Here is a 20,196-nt window from a genome sequence, read left to right as displayed (position 1 = left end):
AATTAGTGCATAAAGATAGGTTAAAAATTTTTATCAATTAATATATATGAAAAAAAAAACAATAATAATAAAACAAGACAAAAATTTTTATCTGCATTTAATGACACTATACATATATACAAAATATATATCATCAAACAGAAAATCAAACATTCAAATTGAAAAAAAAACCACAAAAAAAAATTCTTTTTAACAATAATACATGAATAAATTTCCATTAGAAAATAACTCCATATAATTACGTTATTTTTCTAAAGAGGGGGGATGTAGCATGTTCTAGAATAACAACATTACAATGTATACAAATATATTGTATCAATTAGTAACAATATTTATGTGCGTAACATTCAAGTACATTTGCCTCTTAAGGAACATAACCACCCATGAGTGCATGGTGCTGGACAATTGCTGTGTCGGCAAATATAACACGCGCGGCCACTCTGGCCCAATATGCAATATGATACATCCTCTTATGTAAACATTATACATTTATACATTCATACATTCATACATAAGATCAAGAGAAGTAAAGCGGACTGCTGGAAGAAGATGTGCGCAGATGCAGATGCGCAGCCACATGGGACTGCCTATAAACTGGTTATGGGCAAACTCGCCAGGCGCATAATGCCAACGGATCCAACCAAGTTGGGTCACATTGTAGCAACGCTATTCCCTTCAAGGCCGACGAGGAACTTAGCAGCGAGCGGAACACCATGTGCACCGAAATTCACAGATGTTGGTGAAGTCGTGGAAGCAGGAAAGAGGATAAACGTACATAAGGCCCCGGGCCCGGACGGGGTCCCGGCTCTTGTAATCAAACTGCTAGTTTGCAAACACGCGTCGACGTTTGTGGAACTTTTCAACACATGCATGCTGCAACGGGAGTTCCCTACGAGGTGAAAGCTACAAAGGTTGGTCCTGCTTCCCAAAGGCGATAAAATAGATGACCCATCTGCATACAGACCCCTGTGTATGCTTGATGTGATTGGGAAACTTTTTGAGCGCATCATTTGCAACAGACTGGAGAAGGAACTGGAGCAACGTCATGGACTGTCGGACTGGCAGTTCGGATTCAGGAGGAAACGCAGCACCATCAACGCCATCAGTTCGGTGGTAGAGATAGCCGCTAAAGCCATCGAAGGGCAACGCTGGAAAGGCGGCAACAAAAAATACTGCATTATATCAACGTTGGATGTACGGAATGCTTTTAATTCGGCCAGCTGGGACTCCATTATCGCGTCCCTAGAGCGATTAAACATATCTGAGTACATCATTAACCTGATATGCAGCTATTTCCGGGATCGGGTGCTACTCTACGACACAGCAGCTGGTCCACGGAAACACACCATCACAGGCGGAGTACCCCAAGGATCAGTGATCGGGCCAACATTGTGGAATGTCATGTATGACACTGTCCTGCGATTGGACATGCCAACTGACACTCGCATAGTGGGATTCGCGGACGACATTGCCATCGTCACTGTGGCCAAGGATATCCAGCAAGCGGAAGAAAACACCAATGCAGCAGTGTTCAGGATTCTGGAATGGATGGAGGCAAACTCACTATCCATAGCCGCACACAAAACCGAGGCCGTGCTCATAAGCAGCAGGAAAAAAGTGGAAACAGCCAGGATCGAAGTCGCCGGATGCTCAATAACATCAAAGCCTGCCATTAAATACCTTGGAGTCATGATGGACCATAGGCTAACATTCAAAGCCCACCTGCAGTATACCGCAGATAAAGCTGCGAAGGCCACGTCAGCTATAACTCGGCTCATGGCTAACGTCGGCGGCCCCAAGCAACGGAGCAGATGGCTCATCTCGACGGTGGTAAGGTCCATCATCCTCTATGCCGCCGCCATATGGGCACCAGCGATGTCATCCCCCACCTACAGCCGGGACTGCAGATCGTCGTACCGAACATGCGCGCTCAGGACCATATGCGCGTTTAGGACAGTCTCCGAAGATGCCGCCTTGGTGCTGTCTGATATGGCCCCACTAGACCTCTTGGCTAACGAGGCTAGAAATAGAGATCCGCCGCCAGTTAGAAGAGAGACGACTCTGACTAACTGGCAACACAGATGGCGTGACTCAACCATGGAGCTGGACAAGGCGCCTTCTCCCGACATTCGCCATGCTTAATCGCAAACATGGCCAGACTGACTTCTATCTGACACAGTTACTGACGGACATGGATGCTTTAATCCTACTTGCATAGGTTTAAACATGAACGGATCCTTTTGCACACACTGTGCGGGAATATAGAGACGCAGAACACTCTGTTTGTCTGTCTAGATATTCTGCTGAACGGGAAGAGCTAAGCCTAGGCATTGGGAGGCCATTTATAGTCAACGACTTTATGGATATCCTACTTAGCTCGCAAAACAATTGGCTAGCTGTTAGCCACATGGCAGCAGTCATCATGCAATCCTTGCGTCGCGCTGAACGTCAGCGTAACCAAAACTTCAGTTCTAGGTAAACTCTAGACGAGGCATACGTGCCATCTCCCCCTCGTGAAGTAGTACTTCAGCGTTGGTTCCGCGAGAGGGATACGGAGCATAGGGTAGGTTTTAGTGCGGTGCGGTGACCACTAACCAAGGTCGATACCAAGTCCCACACTTCGGCTTTCAATGCTTTCCCCCCTATTTATAAAAAAAAAAAAAAAAAAAAAAAAAACATTCATACATAAATATGTTTATACATAAGCATACCGCTCCTCTGCCTGCATTGCCAGCACGGACCTAGAACATAAATGGCAACAACGACCGCTGGAGCTGCTGAGCAGAATATTATTTACGTGTTGTAGCCGCCCACTGCAACGTTGGGCAGCGTCATGAGAATGAATGGGAAAAATACATATAAACAAAAGTAAGTAGAGTAATGGGAAAAAAAAAATCCGGTGAATGGGAGCTATATGATATAGTGGTCCGATCCGGCTGAATCCGAAATATACAACACCTGCAGTATATACAAGCCTACATGCAAAATTTCAACTCTGTACCTTCAACGGTCTAGGAGGAGTTTGCGTTGATCCAGACGGACGGAGAGACGGACAGACGGACGGACGGACGGACATGGCTATATGAACTCGTCTCGTCATGCTGATCAAGAATATATATACTTTATATGGTCGGAGATGCTTCCTTCTATGCGGTGCACACTTCTGACCAAAATTAATATACCCTTTTTGCAAGGGTATAAAAATAAATAAAAAACAGAAACAAAAAGGCTACAAAATATTTACCCTTCCTTGATTTCCTGATACAATCAGGCGAAACAAAACTACAAAATTGAAAAAAAATTGTAGAGCTTATGGAAAAAACCATAAAAGTAGCTTACGGTAGATTGTTAGCCAAGACTCCTTTAAGAAAAGAGGTGCCCGGATGGGTACACGAAATTTTCAAGGACTCAATCGAGCTGATAAATATATCAGTACCGAATAATGAACCCATAGATTTAAAAGACTCAGATGTAGAAATAGTAGATATAGAGTAGCAAACTATTAACATTTTTTAAAAGAGAAAAATTTTGTCAATTAAATACAGGTGTAAACGACCAAATCAATAATAAGTCATAGCAAACCAGCCATTCCAAAAGTAAACACAATGACACAAACGAGGGTAGAATTCATACTTCGATGGTGATATTAAAAGTCTACCGGGTTTCATTGGAGCGCTTCGCTTTCTTGACACCATAAAAGAACCGCACGAAGCGGTAGCCATCGAACTCATAAAATCAAAATTAAGCGGCTAATACCCTAAGCTCGGAAAAAACGATTGATGAAGTAATACGAAGACTATCAACAATCTTCAAGGGTGAATCAGTAGATCTCTTAACAGCAAAAATTAAAAATATGCAGAGAAACCCCAATAACTGTGTTTCATACACAAACGAAATTACTGAGTTGACCGACGCCCTTAAAGGCGCATATATTTCCGATGGTCTTCCAAGTGAGGAAGCAATAAAATATACAAAAGTGGCAGTAAATGCCATGGTAGGTCATACCAAAAGTCCAAGAGTCCAATTATTAATAGAATCGGGACACTTTCAATCAGCTAAAGAAGCAATCACTAGATTTACCACTCTTTCAGTAGAGTCGGGATCCACAGAAAGCTTCCAAAATAATACCATCTATTATGCCCAAAGAAACCGTGGTAATTATAATATTAAATATAATTATCGCGGTAGAGGCAATGGTCGTGGTTATTATAATAACTAAAAAGGGAAAAGATAATTTCGTAGCCGACGCGCTATCGAGAATAACTTTACAGGACTTACAAAATATACCAACCAGTCACAAAATTTTGAGAGTCACTACCAGAAATCAAAGTAAACAGTCAAATTCCTGCGCAGGAAAAGAAAAAGAAAATAATATAAAAGAGTTGCAAAAGCAATCTCTTAATGCTTCTAAGCCCAATGTGTATGACGTCATTGTAAACGACGAAGTACAAAAAGTAGTGACCTTGCGAATAACTGATTCTTTAACCACATTCAAACATGGCAAGAAAGTTATAGCAAGAATTGACATTTGCGATATGTATACCAAGGGAATTCTCGACTTAGGTCAAGTCAAAGTGGCACCGAGCGAAAAGATCTTTGAAACTATCTCAATAGAATCTTTTAAAAATATGGGCAATAAGATTTTACAATTATTAAGAGTAGCGCTACTTAAGCCGGTGACCTTATTATCAAATAACGATAAAGAAAAAGAAGCAATACTGCTTACGTTCAACGATGATCCCATACAAGTAGGTCATACTGGAATATTAAGAACTATGGCCAAAATCAAAAGGCATATATCTCAATATATAAAAAAATGTAATAAGTGTCAACAAGCAAAAATAACAAAGCACACAAAAACTCCATTAATCATAACTGAAACGCCACAACTGGCTTTCGACAGGGTAATTGTGGATACGATCGGTCCACTCCCAAAATCAGAACACGGAAATGAATACGCAGTAAACTTAATCTGCGATCTAACTAAATATCTTGTAATAATACCAATAAAAGACAAAAGTGCAAAAACAGTAGCGAAAGCTATATTTGAAGATTTCAAATACGGTCCAATGAAGACGTTCATTTCGGACATGGGAACAGAATATAGAAACTCAATAATTGAAGATTTATGCAAAAACTTGCAAATTAAAAAGATAACTTCAACTGCACATCATCACCAAACTGTAGGCACTGTGGGGCGAAGCCACCGAACACTCAATGAATATTTACGATCATACATTTCAGTTCACAAAACTGACTGGGACGTATGGATACGATACTTCGCATATTGTTTTAATACAACACCCTCAATGGCACATGATTATTGTCCATATGAGTTGGTATTTAGTAAAACTGCGAACTTACCCAAACGTTTTAATAGTGTTGATAATATAAATCCACTATATAACATAGAAAATTAAGCTAAGGAATCAAAATTTAGATTAGAACAGGCTTATAAAAGAGCCAGAATTATGTTAGAACAGCATAAAGCAAAGAATAAGGAAATATATGATAGAAAGGTAAAAGATATCGAATTAGAAATAGGAGGTAAAGTTTTATTACTTAATGATACGGGTCATAAGTTAGAACCTAAGTATTTAGGCCCATACATTATAGAAGAAATAGAGGATAGGGATAACATTTTAATTAAGGATTCAAAGAATAAGAAACAATTAGTGCATAAAGATAGGTTAAAAATTTTTATCAATTAATATATATGAAAAAATACCAAATAACTGGTAATACATTTCAAGTTATACATTCATACATTTATACATAAATATGTTTATACATAAGCATACCGCTCCTCTGCCTGCATTGCCAGCAGCGCAGCTACGCGGTTTTAGCTATAGAGAACAATTGTAATAGAATTAAGAATTATTCAATAAACCATACTCAAACTGAAAAGATCTGCTTGTGTCTTACTTTTAAAACCCAAAATACTACATCTCAAAGGATACAACACCGAACCTATTACATGGCGACCGTGACAGTGGTCACTAACTTATAAAAAGTGACCGGAAGGCAAAGCGGACCTAGAACATAAACGGCAACAACGACCGCTGGAGCTGCTGAGCAGAATATTATTTACGTGTGGTAGTCAATCCGCCCACTACACGAAAGTTGGGCAGCGTCATGAGAATGAATGGGAAAAATACATATAAACAAAAGTAAGTAGAGTGATGAAAAAAAAAAACCCGTGTAAAAAAAAAAAAAAAAAATATCAAACAAGAAATATCAAAGCTAACATCGGCTATGCCGAAGTTTATATACCCTTGCAGTCCTAGGTAATAATAATTTCACATGTTTGTTTTCTGCAACTCAATTCATCAATATACAAACAAAACAATTTTACTCTCTTTTTACAATTTGTTCTTCTTCCCTCATTCCCAAAGCAAAGCAACGCACGCATACACATACACTTTATGTAGCGTTGCGTCTGTGTGTGTATGCATGTACTCTGTTGATGACGAAAGACGTAGTAGACAGCAAGCAGCGCTGCCGGCAGAGTTGGGAGCAGAGCCGATTATTATATTGACTGTAACTTGTGTTAAATTTATCCGATCACATTCAAATTTTGGGTTCTGGGGTTTTATATCACATAAGTAGATTTCATGGCATACTCAAATTTTTATAAAAATGTTTCTTCTAGTTCTTCTAGAGCTATATGATATAGTGGTCCAATCCTGATGGTTTCATACTTTATTTTTCCCGGGTAATAAAAAACACCGAAAACAAATTTCAGCCCGATAGCTCTTAAGACGGCTGAGTAAAACGCATACGCACAGACGGACGGACGGACGGACAGACGGACAGACGGACATGGCTATATCAACTCAGCTTCTCATGCTGATCAAGAATATATATACTTTATGGGGTCGGAAACATCTCCTTCTGTGCGTTACAAACATCTGACCAATTTTATAATACCCTCTGCAAGGGTATAAAAAACTGCGAGAAATGTGTAAAAAAAAAAATTGCAATTAGAAAAAGGTAGACAAAAGAATAAATATATATTAAACAAAAACCAGAAAGCCGGGGCTAACTTCGACCGCGTCAAAGTTTGTATACCCTTGCAACTTTTTTGGTAACTCTTTCCTTACCTATAGCCATTAAAGTAGAAAAACGTTTTATCTAAAAAGGCTAATATTGCGAAAGAACGGCCTACAATCTTAGCGTAGGAAAGAACGAAGATATTGATCAAAGTCACTGTTTTCCTCCGATCGTTCCTATGGGAGCTATATGATATAGTTAGCCGATCTTTATCAAATTTGGCACAGTCATTAATAGATATATTAAACTGACAAATGTTAAATTTGAAAGCAATCGCGTCAAAAGTGTCGAAGTTATTGACAAAAGTCACTGTTTTCGAAAGATCGTTCCTATGGGAGCTATATGATATAGTCACCCGATCTTGATCAAACTTGGCATAGTCGTTTATATCTATAATTAACTCACCAATATTAAATTTCACGACAATAGCTAAGAAAATAACGAAGTTATTGAGAAAAGTCACTGTTCGTGACTTTGCCATTTGTATGGGAGCTATATGATATAGTGATCCGATCCGACTGAATCCGAGATATACAACGCCTGCAGTATATACAAGCCTACATGCAAAATTTCAACTCTGTAGCTCTAACGGTCTAGGAGGAGTTTGCGTTGATCCAGACGGACGGACGGACGGACGGACGGACGGACGGACGGACGGACATGGCTATTTGAACTCGTCTCGTCGTGCTGATCAAGAATATATATACTTTCTACGGTCGGAGATGCTTCTTTCTATGCGTTGCACACTTTTGACCAAAATTAATATACCCTTTTTGCAAGGGTATAAAAAAAACTACCAGAAATGTCTATAAAAAAAAAAGAAATTGCAAATAGAAAAAGGTAGACAAAAGAAAAATAAAGCCACAACCGAAATCCCATACTCTACAATACACAACGTGGCAAAGACGAAATCAAAAATAACGCCACAACCGGAGAAGGAATTACCAAAAGTGAAAATAGTCTGCCCAAACGACTGCGAGGGACCACTATATTCGTCGTATTGCGAATATACCTGTAGCCACTGCTACGTGACCCCAAAAGGAAAATCTGGTGCGAAGACCGGCACCGGTACCGCCTGAGCCCATAGGCCCCGGACATCAGCAGCTGAACTTGAGATTGAACGCGTCCTAAAAGTGAACCGATAGCGCTACAAAGAGCGCCCACCAAAACTTAATTATAAAACTATGCGCTGCGTCGCACAATTTTTTTAATGCACTGCGATGCATATTTTTTTAAATTGTAAAACAAACTTCGTGCAAATGTGCGGCATTAAAGCTGTCCAATTAGAGTGTGGCCTGAAAACCACTCGCAAAAATAGGCAGGTATATATGTAAAAAGATAAATTAAACAAAAACAATTAAGAAATATCAAAGAAGCTAACTTCGGCTATGCCGAAGTTTATATACCCTTGCAGTATACTTGGCAATAATATTTTTCCTTTTTGAAATTTCTTTCCCTGCAACTCAATTCATCAATACACAAACAAATAATTATTTATCTTTTTACCACAAGTTTTTCTTCTTCCATCATTTTCTAAGCAAAGCACGGCACGCATACACATACAGTTCATGTAGCGTTGCGTCTGTGTGTGTATGCGTGTGCTCTGTTGATTTGATGATGGCAGTAGTAGGCAGCAAGCAGCGCTGCCGGCAGCGTTTGAACCGATTTATATTGACTGTAACTTGTGTTCTATTTATCGGATCAGATTCAAATTTTGGGATCTGAGATTTTATATCTATTACTATCATATTGGTAAATTTCATGGGGATACTCCAATTTTTGCAAAAATGTTTCTTCTAGAGCTATATGATATAGTGGTCCGATCCCAAAGATTTTCATACTTTATCTCACCCGGGTAAAAAAAAGCTCCCAAAAAAAATTTCATCCCGATAGCTCTTAAGATGGCTGAGTAAAACGCGTACGCACCGACGGACAGACGGACAGACCGTCAGACGGACAGACGGACATGGCTATATCGACTTAGCTTCTCATGCTGATCAAGAATATATATACTTTATGGGGTCGGAAACGTCTCCTTCTGTGCGTTACAAACATCTGACCAATTTTATAATACCCTCTGCAAGGGTATAAAAAGGGAAAAGATAATTTCGTAGCCGACGCGCTATCGAGAATAACTATACAGGACTTACAAAATATACCAACCAGTCACAAAATTTTGAGAGTCACTACCAGAAATAAAAGTAAACAGTCAAATTCCTGCGCAGGAAAAGAAAAAGAAAATAATATAAAAGAGTTGCAAAAGCAATCTCTTAATGCTTCTAAGCCCAATGTGTATGACGTCATTGTAAACGACGAAGTACAAAAAGTAGTGACCTTGCGAATAACTGATTCTTTAACCACATTCAAACATGGCAAGAAAGTTATAGCAAGAATTGACATTTGCGATATGTATACCAATGGAATTCTCGACTTAGGTCAAGTCAAAGTGGCACCGAGCGAAAAGATCTTTGAAACTATCTCAATAGAATCTTTTAAAAATATGGGCAATAAGATTTTACAATTATTAAGAGTAGCGCTACTTAAGCCGGTGACCTTATTATCAAATAACGATAAAGAAAAAGAAGCAATGCTGCTTACGTTCAACGATGATCCCATACAAGGAGGTCATACTGGAATATTAAGAACTATGGCCAAAATGAAAAGGCATATATCTCAATATATAAAAAAATAGAATAAGTGTCAACAAGCAAAAATAACAAGGCACACAAAAACTCCATTAATCATAACTGAAACGCCACAACTGGCTTTCGACAGGGTAATTGTGGATACGATCGGTCCACTCCCAAAATCAGAACACGGAAATGAATACGCAGTAACCTTAATCTGCGGTCTAACTAAATATCTTGTAATAATACCAATAAAAGACAAAAGTGCAAAAACAGTAGCGAAAGCTATATTTGAAGATTTCAAATACGGTCCAATGAAGACGTTCATTTCGGACATGGGAACAGAATATAGAAACTCAATAATTGAAGATTTATGCAAAAACTTGCAAATTAAAAAGATAACTTCAACTGCACATCATCACCAAACTGTAGGCACTGTGGGCGAAGCCACCGAACACTCAATGAATATTTACGATCATACATTTCAGTTCACAAAACTGACTGGGACGTATGGATACGATACTTCGCATATTGTTTTAATACAACACCCTCAATGGCACATGATTATTGTCCATATGAGTTGGTATTTAGTAAAACTGCGAACTTACCCAAACATTTTAATAGTGTTGATAATATAAATCCACTATATAACATAGAAGATTATGCTAAGGAATCAAAATTTAGATTAGAACAGGCTTATAAAAGAGCCAGAATTATGTTAGAACAGCATAAAGCAAAGAATAAGGAAATATATGATAGAAAGGTAAAAGATATCGAATTAGAAATAGGAGGTAAAGTTTTATTACTTATTGATACGGGTCATAAGTTAGAACCTAAGTATTTAGGCCCATACATTATAGAAGAAATAGAGGATAGGGATAACATTTTAATTAAGGATTCAAAGAATAAGAAACAATTAGTGCATAAAGATAGGTTAAAAATTTTTATCAATTAATATATATGAAAAAATACCAAATAACTGGTAATACATTTCAAGTTATACATTCATACATTTATACATAAATATGTTTATACATAAGCATACCGCTCCTCTGCCTGCATTGCCAGCAGCGCAGCTACGCGGTTTTAGCTATAGAGAACAATTGTAATAGAATTAAGAACTATTCAATAAACCATACTCAAACTGAAAAGACCTGCTTGTGTCTTACTTTTAAAACCCAAAATACTACATCTCAAAGGATACAACACCGAACCTATTACATGGCGACCGTGACAGTGGTCACTAACTTATAAAAAGTGACCGGAAGGCAAAGCGGACCTAGAACATAAACGGCAACAACGACCGCTGGAGCTGCTGAGCAGAATATTATTTACGTGTGGTAGTCAATCCGCCCACTACACGAAAGTTGGGCAGCGTCATGAGAATGAATGGGAAAAATACATATAAACAAACGTAAGTAGAGTGATGGAAAAAAAAAATCCGGTGTAAAAAAAAAAAAAAAAATATCAAACAAGAAATATCAAAGCTAACATCGGCTATGCCGAAGTTTATATACCCTTGCAGTCCTAGGTAATAATAATTTTACATGTTTGTTTTCTGCAACTCAATTCATCAATATACAAACAAAACAATTTTACTCTCTTTTTACAATTTGTTCTTCTTCCCTCATTCCCAAAGCAAAGCAACGCACGCATACACATACACTTTATGTAGCGTTGCGTCTGTGTGTGTATGCATGTACTCTGTTGATGACGAAAGACGTAGTAGACAGCAAGCAGCGCTGCCGGCAGAGCTGGGAGCAGAGCCGATTATTATATTGACTGTAACTTGTGTTATATTTATCCGATCACATTCAAATTTTGGGTTCTGGGGTTTTATATCACATAAGTAGATTTCATGGCATACTCAAATTTTTATAAAAATGTTTCTTCTAGTTCTTCTAGAGCTATATGATATAGTGGTCCAATCCTGATGGTTTTCATACTTTATTTGTCCCGGGTAATAAAAAACACCGAAAACAAATTTCAGCCCGATAGCTCTTAAGACGGCTGAGTAAAACGCATACGCACAGACGGACGGACGGACGGACAGACGGACAGACGGACATGGCTATATCAACTCAGCTTCTCATGCTGATCAAGAATATATATTCTTGATAGTATATATATACTTTATGGGGTCGGAAACATCTCCTTCTGTGCGTTACAAACATGTGACCAATTTTATAATACCCTCTGCAAGGGTATAAAAAACTACGAGAAATGTGTAAAAAAAAAAAATTGCAATTAGAAAAAGGTAGACAAAAGAATAAATATATATTGTAGTAGGATAACTAGTTTAAACTATAACGAACACCGATAAGTATGCTGGAATTGCCAACACTGTTGTGGCAGAACAGTATGCACGTTAATTAACACTAAGCAATGACAAGAGAGACAGACAGACGAACGGAGAGAGAGAGTCATTCAATGGGCTACGATCAGAGAGGACAGACGTATAATAAAAAGCTGTTAATAAGCCTGTGATTTAAAATATAGATACATAATAAATAAAGAACATATTTGCTACTACAAATTCAGAAGTGGTTCGAGATTCACGCCATGGATGAAGTGAACATTAATAGTTTTCGCACGGTTCAATTAAAAAATTGGTTAGCCGTCTTGGGACTGCCGACAACTGGCAGCAAAGCTGATTTAGTGGCGCGACTTAACCAGGTCCCGTTAATGGGCCGAGGCTGTGCACCGGCGGTAACTGATGACAGTGGCCCAGAATCGGAGGAAGGGCAAGTTAATCCAATGATACAAAGCTGCCAAAACGGAGATCTAGATGCCAACAACAGTATCAACGAAGACCCAGATTTGCAGCAACAAAATTTGCCAGACGAGAGAGGTGACGCCGCAGCGACAAATTTTGGAAATTTTAACGGAATGCTCAATATAATAAGAAAGCTGGAAGCAGAAGTCAAGGCCAACAGCGAGCGTCTTCAAGCACAAGCGCGACACGACGGCGCTGCCGAAGTTGGCGCCAGAAGCCCAGACATTGCCGACAGCGACAACAGAGGCGCGCAGATAAACGATGAGCAACAAAAGGGGTCGTTTGCGCTAGCGAAAGAAATCGCTGTTGACTTCGATGGACAAGACTGTGCAAGCAAGTGGATCGGACAATTGAAGAGCATTGCGCAGGTTTTCGAGTTGAACGAGACTTGTGTGCGCATGTTGTTTGTGGCAAAACTAAAGGGTGCCGCAAAACGTTGGATTCAAGCGAACCCAACTCGTTTGATCGAACCGTTCGAACAGCTGTGCGAACATTTAATGTTGTCGTTTGGTCAAACAAGTTCGAAGGCAACCTTGCGACGAAATTTCGAGCAGCGGATGTGGCAACGCCAGGAAAAGTTTGCCACTTATTTCGAAGCGAAGATGACTTTAGCAGAAAATATAAATTTGGATACAGAGGAGCTGTTGGAGCATCTGATTGAAGGCATCTCGTCAGATATTTTGCGTGATCAGGCACGCATACGATGTTTTACGGATCCGATGGAGTTGCTTAAGGCGTTTACCAATATCCAGTTGCCGAATGTGAAATCGACAGCTGATTGGGTGAAACCACCAATCGTTAAGAAGAGCGCTGATGGAAAGGAATGGCGCTGTTATAATTGCAACGCACGAGGACACATTGCCAAGGATTGCGGTAAACCGAAGAGACCACTCGGTTCGTGTTATGGATGTGGCGTTGATGGTCACTTCATTGCCCAATGCCCAAAGAGAAAAGTGCGCCGAGGAGACGACGATGACTATGTAAGATATGTTAAGATTTACTTAAAGGGTTATACTAATTTACATATACACGCAGAATGCCTCATAGACTCAGGAAGCAGTACATCAATAATTAAAAAATCAAAGGTGCCGGCTGGAATTTGCCTACATCCTGTTTTGAAGTCATATTTTGGAGTAAATAAAAGTCCATTGAGAATACATGGCAAAATTTTCTGTTTCATAATTAAAAATAAAGTAAAAATTAATTTTGAGTTAATTGTGGTTGCTGAAGAGTCTATGAGTCAAGATGCAATATTGGGGCGAAATTTTTTGAAAGCTTGTGGCTTGCGTATAGATCTAAGTGCCTTGGACGGGATTGTAAAATTGAGCCTGGTAAACGAAGAAATGTCAAACGATAATTGTAAAGTAGATAGAAGTCGATCGTTATGTCCTGTTGAAGATTGTGCTAAAGAGCGAAAGTTATGTAAAGAAATTGTTATGAATCGATCGTTAAGTACTGATGAAGAGATTGTTAAAGGCCAGAAATTATGTGAAGAAAGTGTTACGAGTCAATTGTTATGTACTTATCTAGACGAAGAGCAAGAGTTAGTTGATGATCAAGTGTTGATAGCTGAGAGTCGTGACTTATGTGAGGAGATTATTATGTTAGCTGATAGTAAAGAAAATGTAAAGAAGTCAGTTATGTTAGAAATTCACGATGATAACTTTGAGAGTGACATGATGAATATAGACGTAGGAGGCGAAGAAGAAATAGAATGTACATGTGGAGAAGAAATAGATTTTAGTACGAAAAGTCGGCTTATGAAAATATTTAAAGAGAATTATGTTGATGCTAAGAGTCCACAAGTCCCAATGGTTAGGAGCGAATTGAAGATTTGTCTAGAGAAGTCCAAACCGTTCAGTTGTTCACCTCGGAGACTGTCATACGAGGAGAAAGAATACCTTCAGAAAATGTTAGACGAGTACTTGAAAGAAGGAATAATTCGTGCTAGTGAGTCAGAATATGCCTCTCCAATTGTATTAGTGAAGAAAAAAACGGGAGGTTTGAGATTATGCATCGACTTTAGGAAATTAAATAAAATTACATTGAAAGATAATTACCCGTTGCCCTTAATAGATGATTTGCTAGATAAACTCGTTAATAAAACAGTTTTTACGAAGTTAGATTTGAAAAATGGGTACTTTCATGTCTTTATGAACGAGGATTCAGTAAGATATACGTCATTTGTTACGCCATTAGGTCAGTTCGAATTTTTACGAATGCCGATGGGGTTAAAAACTGCACCAGCTGTTTTCCAACGGTTTGTAAATAAAATTTTTGCTGATTTGATAAAAGAAAATAAGGTTATAGTCTATATGGACGATATTATGATAGCAAGTCTAGATATGGAGGAGCATCTAGAAGTTTTAAAAGAAGTTTTTGCAAGATTGGTACAAAATAAGTTACAATTACGGTTAGACAAGTGTGAATTTTTACAATCGAAAGTCAAATATTTAGGATTCAATATTTCAAGTGAAGGTATTAAAGCTGACGATAGTGGAATAGAAGCAGTTAAGAATTTCCCAACGCCAGAAAAGGTGCAGACGGTTCAAAGTTTTCTTGGGTTATGTTCATACTTCCGAAGATTTATTAAGGATTTTTCGATAATAGCTAAGCCATTGTACGACCTTCTTAGGAAGGATACTCCTTTTAAGTTTGGAAAGGCAGAGCTAGAGTGTTTTTTAACTCTTAAAGTGAAGTTAGTGCAAGCGCCAGTATTAGCAATTTTTGATTATAAGCATGAGACAGAGTTGCATTGTGATGCAAGTGCACTTGGTTTCGGGGCTGCTCTAATGCAAAAGAAACTTGACGGTAAATTGCACCCGGTATTTTTTTTTTCTAAGCGATCAACGGAAACAGAATCAAAATACCACAGTTTCGAATTAGAAACTTTAGCAATTATTTATGCACTTCGCAGATTTAGAATTTATTTGCAAGGCAAACGGTTTAAGATATTAACCGACTGTAATTCGCTGACTCTCACATTAAATAGAATTGAACTAAATCCTAGAATTGCTAGATGGGCGTTGGAGTTGCAGAATTACGACTATGAATTAAGTCATAGAGCAGGAAAGAAAATGCAGCATGTGGATGCATTAAGTAGATGTATGGGAGTTATGGTTGTGGAATCTAATAGTTTCGAGGAAAACCTAATTATATGTCAAGCCAAAGATTCGGAAATTAAGAAAATTAGAAATCATTTAGAGAAAACAGAAGATAAAATGTTCGAAATGCGAAACGGTGTGGTGTTTAGAAAATCAAGAGATGGCAGGTTATTGTTTTATGTTCCTGAAGATATGGAGAATCAGGTTTTGCACAAATATCATAATGAACTTGGGCATATCGGCAGGGATAAGATGATAGATACGATTTCAAAAAGTTATTGGTTCAAAAACATTAAGGATAAATGCAGTAGTCACATCGAAAATTGTCTAAAATGTGTAGCTTTTTCCCCCAAATCAGGAAAAATAGAAGGACTATTGCATAGCATACCAAAAGGAGATAGGCCATTTGAGCTAATACATATAGATCATTACGGACCAGTAGCAGCAGGGAGAGCAAACAAACACATATTCGTTGTAGTGGACGGATTCACTAAGTTCGTTAGATTGTATACAACAAAGTCCACAAGCACGAAAGAAGCAGTAAAAGCGTTAAGAGATTATTTTAGGGCGTATAGCCGACCTAAGTGTATTGTGTCAGATAGAGGGAGCTGTTTTACGTCTAGTGAGTTTGAACAATTTATGACTGAATATAACATAAAACACTTGAAGATAGCTACAGGCTCTCCTCAAGGAAACGGTCAAGTTGAACGATTGAATAGAAACATAGGTCCAATGATAGCGAAACTTGTAGAACCAGAGAGAGGTTTGCATTGGGACTCTGTAATTGAAACAGTAGAATTTTCTTTTAATAATACATTACATAGAAGTATTAAGCAACAGCCAAGTAAGATGCTGTTTGGAGTAGAACAGAAAGGTGAGGTTATTGATCAGTTAAGAGAAAAATTAGAAGAAATCCAATGTCCTGAGAAACCGGAAAGTTTAAAAAAGATTCGTAAAGAAGCAATAGAAAACCAGAAAAAAGCGCAGTCTTACAATGAAACGTACTATAACAAGTCTAAGATAATGCCAACACAGTATAAGAAAGGAGATTTCGTGATGGTAAAAAATTTTGATAGTACAGCTGGAGTGTCGAGGAAATTGATACCTAAACATAAAGGACCTTACGTAGTTGAAAAGGTATTAAGAAATGATAGATTTTTGATTAAAGACGTCGACGGTTTCCAGGTTTCACGCAATCCCTATCAAGGTGTTTGGAGTGCGCAGAACATGAGACACTGGGTGGGGAAAAAGAGGCCGAATAGTAGAAAATAAGAACTATTGTATTGCACAAAATTTTCTTTAATGTATAAAATTCAAATGTATCATATCAATTGTATGTATAGTCTAAGTTTTACAAATGTTATAATCTAAGTAGCAAAATAGGATCAGGAGATCCAACTGTCAGGATGGCCGAGTTGTAGTAGGATAACTAGTTTAAACTATAACGAACACCGATAAGTATGCTGGAATTGCCAACACTGTTGTGGCAGAACAGTATGCACGTTAATTAACACTAAGCAATGACAAGAGAGACAGACAGACGAACGGAGAGAGAGAGTCATTCAATGGGCTACGATCAGAGAGGACAGACGTATAATAAAAAGCTGTTAATAAGCCTGTGATTTAAAATATAGATACATAATAAATAAAGAACATATTTGCTACTACAATATTAAACAAAAAAAAAAACTACCAGAAATGTCTATAAAAAAAAAAAAAATTGCAAATCGAAAAGGTAGACAAAGAAAAATAAAGCCACAACCGAAATCCCATACTCTACAATACACAACGTGGCAAAGACGAAATCAAAAATAACGCCACAACCGGAGAAGGAATTACCAAAAGTGAAAATAGTCTGCCCAAACGACTGCGAGGGACCACTATATTCGTCGTATTGCGAATATACCTGTAGCCACTGCTACGTGACCCCAAAAGGAAAATCTGGTGCGAAGACCGGCACCGGTACCGCCTGAGCCCATAGGCCCCGGACATCAGCAGCTGAACTTGAGATTGAACGCGTCCTAAAAGTGAACCGATAGCGCTACAAAGAGCGCCCACCAAAACTTAATTATAAAACTATGCGCTACGTCGCACAATTTTTTTTAATGCACTGCGATGCATATTTTTTTTATAAATTGTAAAACAAACTTCGTGCAATTGTGCGGCATTAAAGCTGTCCAATTAGAGTGTGGCCTGAAAACCACTCGCAAAATAGGCAGGGATATATGTAAAAAGATAAATTAAACAAAAACAATTAAGAAAAATAAACTATCTCTAAATAAGACAAGAACAAGACAAGCAACAACAAAAGAAAATTCACAATTATTAAGCAAAGAAATAAAAAAAAAAGAGAAACAATTTTTTAAATTTGAATGTTTGATAATAGAATAAGCAAGTTTGATGACATATTTAATGAACCCAATATGGGGTTAATAGATACCAAGACAGTGGACACCACTGCTAACGTTATCAATAAAATAGAGTCATCGAATGTAGATTTAAAACCAACAAATGCACTTTTATTAGTAATTGTAATAATAATGAGCGCATATGTGTTATATAAAGCATACAAACTACACAATAAATGTGTAACAAAAAGAGCCTTAAGCCATGCTAATGATCTTGATAAGATCTAAATAACACATGCATCAATTGTAATAAAAGTGCATTTCAAAAATTATTATCAAAGAAAAAAAAATATATCAATTTCCAAAATTAAGAAAAAAAATAAAAATAAATAAATCGAACAAGCATGAATAAAACAGAAACAAAAGGCTACAAAAATATTTACCCTTCCTTGATTTCCTGATACAATCAGGCGAAACAAATCGCAAATATAAGGATAAGATATTGGATAGCCCAAAACTACAAATTTGAACAAAAATTGTAGAGCTTATGGAAAAAACCATAAAAGTAGCTTACGGTAGATTGTTAGCCAAGACTCCTTTAAGAAAAGACTTGCCGGATGGGTACACGAACTTTTCAAGGACTCAATCGAGCTGATAAATATATCAGAACCGAATAATGAACCCATAGATTTAACAGACTCAGATGTAAAAATAGTAGATATAGAGTAGCAAACTATGAACATTTTTTAAAAGAGAAAAATTTTGTCAATTAAATACAGGTCTAAGCGACCAAATCAATAATAAATCATAGCAAACCAGCCATTCCAAAAGAAAACACAATGACACAAACGAGGGTAGAATTCATACTTCGATGGTGATATTAAAAGTCTACCGGGTTTCATTGGAGCGCTTCGCGTTCTTGACACCATAAAAGAACCGCACGAAGCGGTAGCCATCGAACTCATAAAATCAAAATTAAGCGGCTAATATCCTAAGCTCGGAAAAAACGATTGATGAAGTAATACGAAGACTATCAACAATCTTCAAGGGTGAATCAGTAGATCTCTTAACAGCAAAAATTAAAAATCTGCAGAGAAACCCCAATAACTGTGTTTTATACACAAACGAAATTACTGAGTTGACCGACGCCCTTAAAGGCGAATATATTTCCGATGGTCTTCCAAGTGAGGAAGCAATAAAATATACTACCAAAGTGGCAGTAACTGCCATGGTAGGTCATACCAAAAGTCCAAGAGTCCAATTATTAATAGAATCGGGACACTTTCAATCAGCTAAAGAAGCAATCACTAGATTTACCACTCTTTCAGTAGAGTCGGGATCCACAGAAAGCTTCCAAAATAATACCATCTATTATGCCCAAAGAAACCGTGGTAATTATAATATCAAATATAATTATCGCGGTAGAGGCAATGGTCGTGGTTATTATAATAACTAAAAAGGGAAAAGATAATTTCGTAGCCGACGCGCTATCGAGAATAACTATACAGGACTTACAAAATATACCAACCAGTCACAAAATTCTGAGAGTCACTACCAGAAATAAAAATAAACAGTCAAATTCCTGCGCAGGAAAAGAAAAAGAAAATAATATAAAAGAGTTGCAAAAGCAATCTCTTAATGCTTCTAAGCCCAATGTGTATGACGTCATTGTAAACGACGAAGTACAAAAAGTAGTGACCTTGCGAATAACTGATTCTTTAACCACATTTAAACATGGCAAGAAAGTTATAGCAAGAATTGACATTTGCGATATGTATACCAATGGAATTCTCGACTTAGGTCAAGTCAAAGTGGCACCGAGCGAAAAGATCTTTGAAACTATCTCAATAGAATCTTTTAAAAATATGGGCAATAAGATTTTACAATTATTAAGAGTAGCGCTACTTAAGCCGGTGACCTTATTATCAAATAACGATAAAGAAAAAGAAGCAATACTGCTTACGTTCAACGATGATCCCATACAAGGAGGTCATACTGGAATATTAAGAACTATGGCCAAAATGAAAAGGCATATATCTCAATATATAAAAAAATGGAATAAGTGTCAACAAGCAAAAATAACAAAGCACACAAAAACTCCATTAATCATAACTGAAACGCCACAACTGGCTTTCGACAGGGTAATTGTGGATACGATCGGTCCACTCCCAAAATCAGAACACGGAACGGAATACGCAGTAACCTTAATCTGCGGTCTAACTAAATATCTTGTAATAATACCAATAAAAGACAAAAGTGCAAAAACAGTAGCGAAAGCTATATTTGAA

General features: G+C 37.7%; 1 protein-coding gene across 1 annotated transcript; it reads left to right on the top strand.

Annotated features, from left to right (window-relative positions):
- The first annotated feature begins 12,242 nt into the window (after positions 1-12,242).
- On the top strand, positions 12,243-13,654 carry LOC124461779. Its single transcript, XM_047013239.1, has 2 exons — positions 12,243-13,436; positions 13,492-13,654. Exons 1-2 carry the CDS (start codon positions 12,243-12,245, stop codon positions 13,501-13,503), a joined length of 1,206 nt encoding a protein of 401 aa, XP_046869195.1. The 3' UTR covers positions 13,504-13,654.
- Positions 13,655-20,196: the final 6,542 nt, after the last annotated feature.

This window comes from Drosophila willistoni, unplaced genomic scaffold (genome assembly GCF_018902025.1).
Source record: "Drosophila willistoni isolate 14030-0811.24 unplaced genomic scaffold, UCI_dwil_1.1 Seg649, whole genome shotgun sequence".
Taxonomy (NCBI): Eukaryota; Metazoa; Arthropoda; class Insecta; order Diptera; family Drosophilidae; genus Drosophila; species Drosophila willistoni.
The sequence above is the reverse complement of the archived record's forward strand: the minus strand, read 5'-3'. Positions and strand labels throughout refer to the sequence as shown.

Excerpts from the sequence above, each read along its gene's own strand:
- LOC124461779 (XM_047013239.1), top strand. The coding sequence starts at position 12,243 with ATGGATGAAGTGAACATTAATAGTTTTCGCACGGTTCAATTAAAAAAT.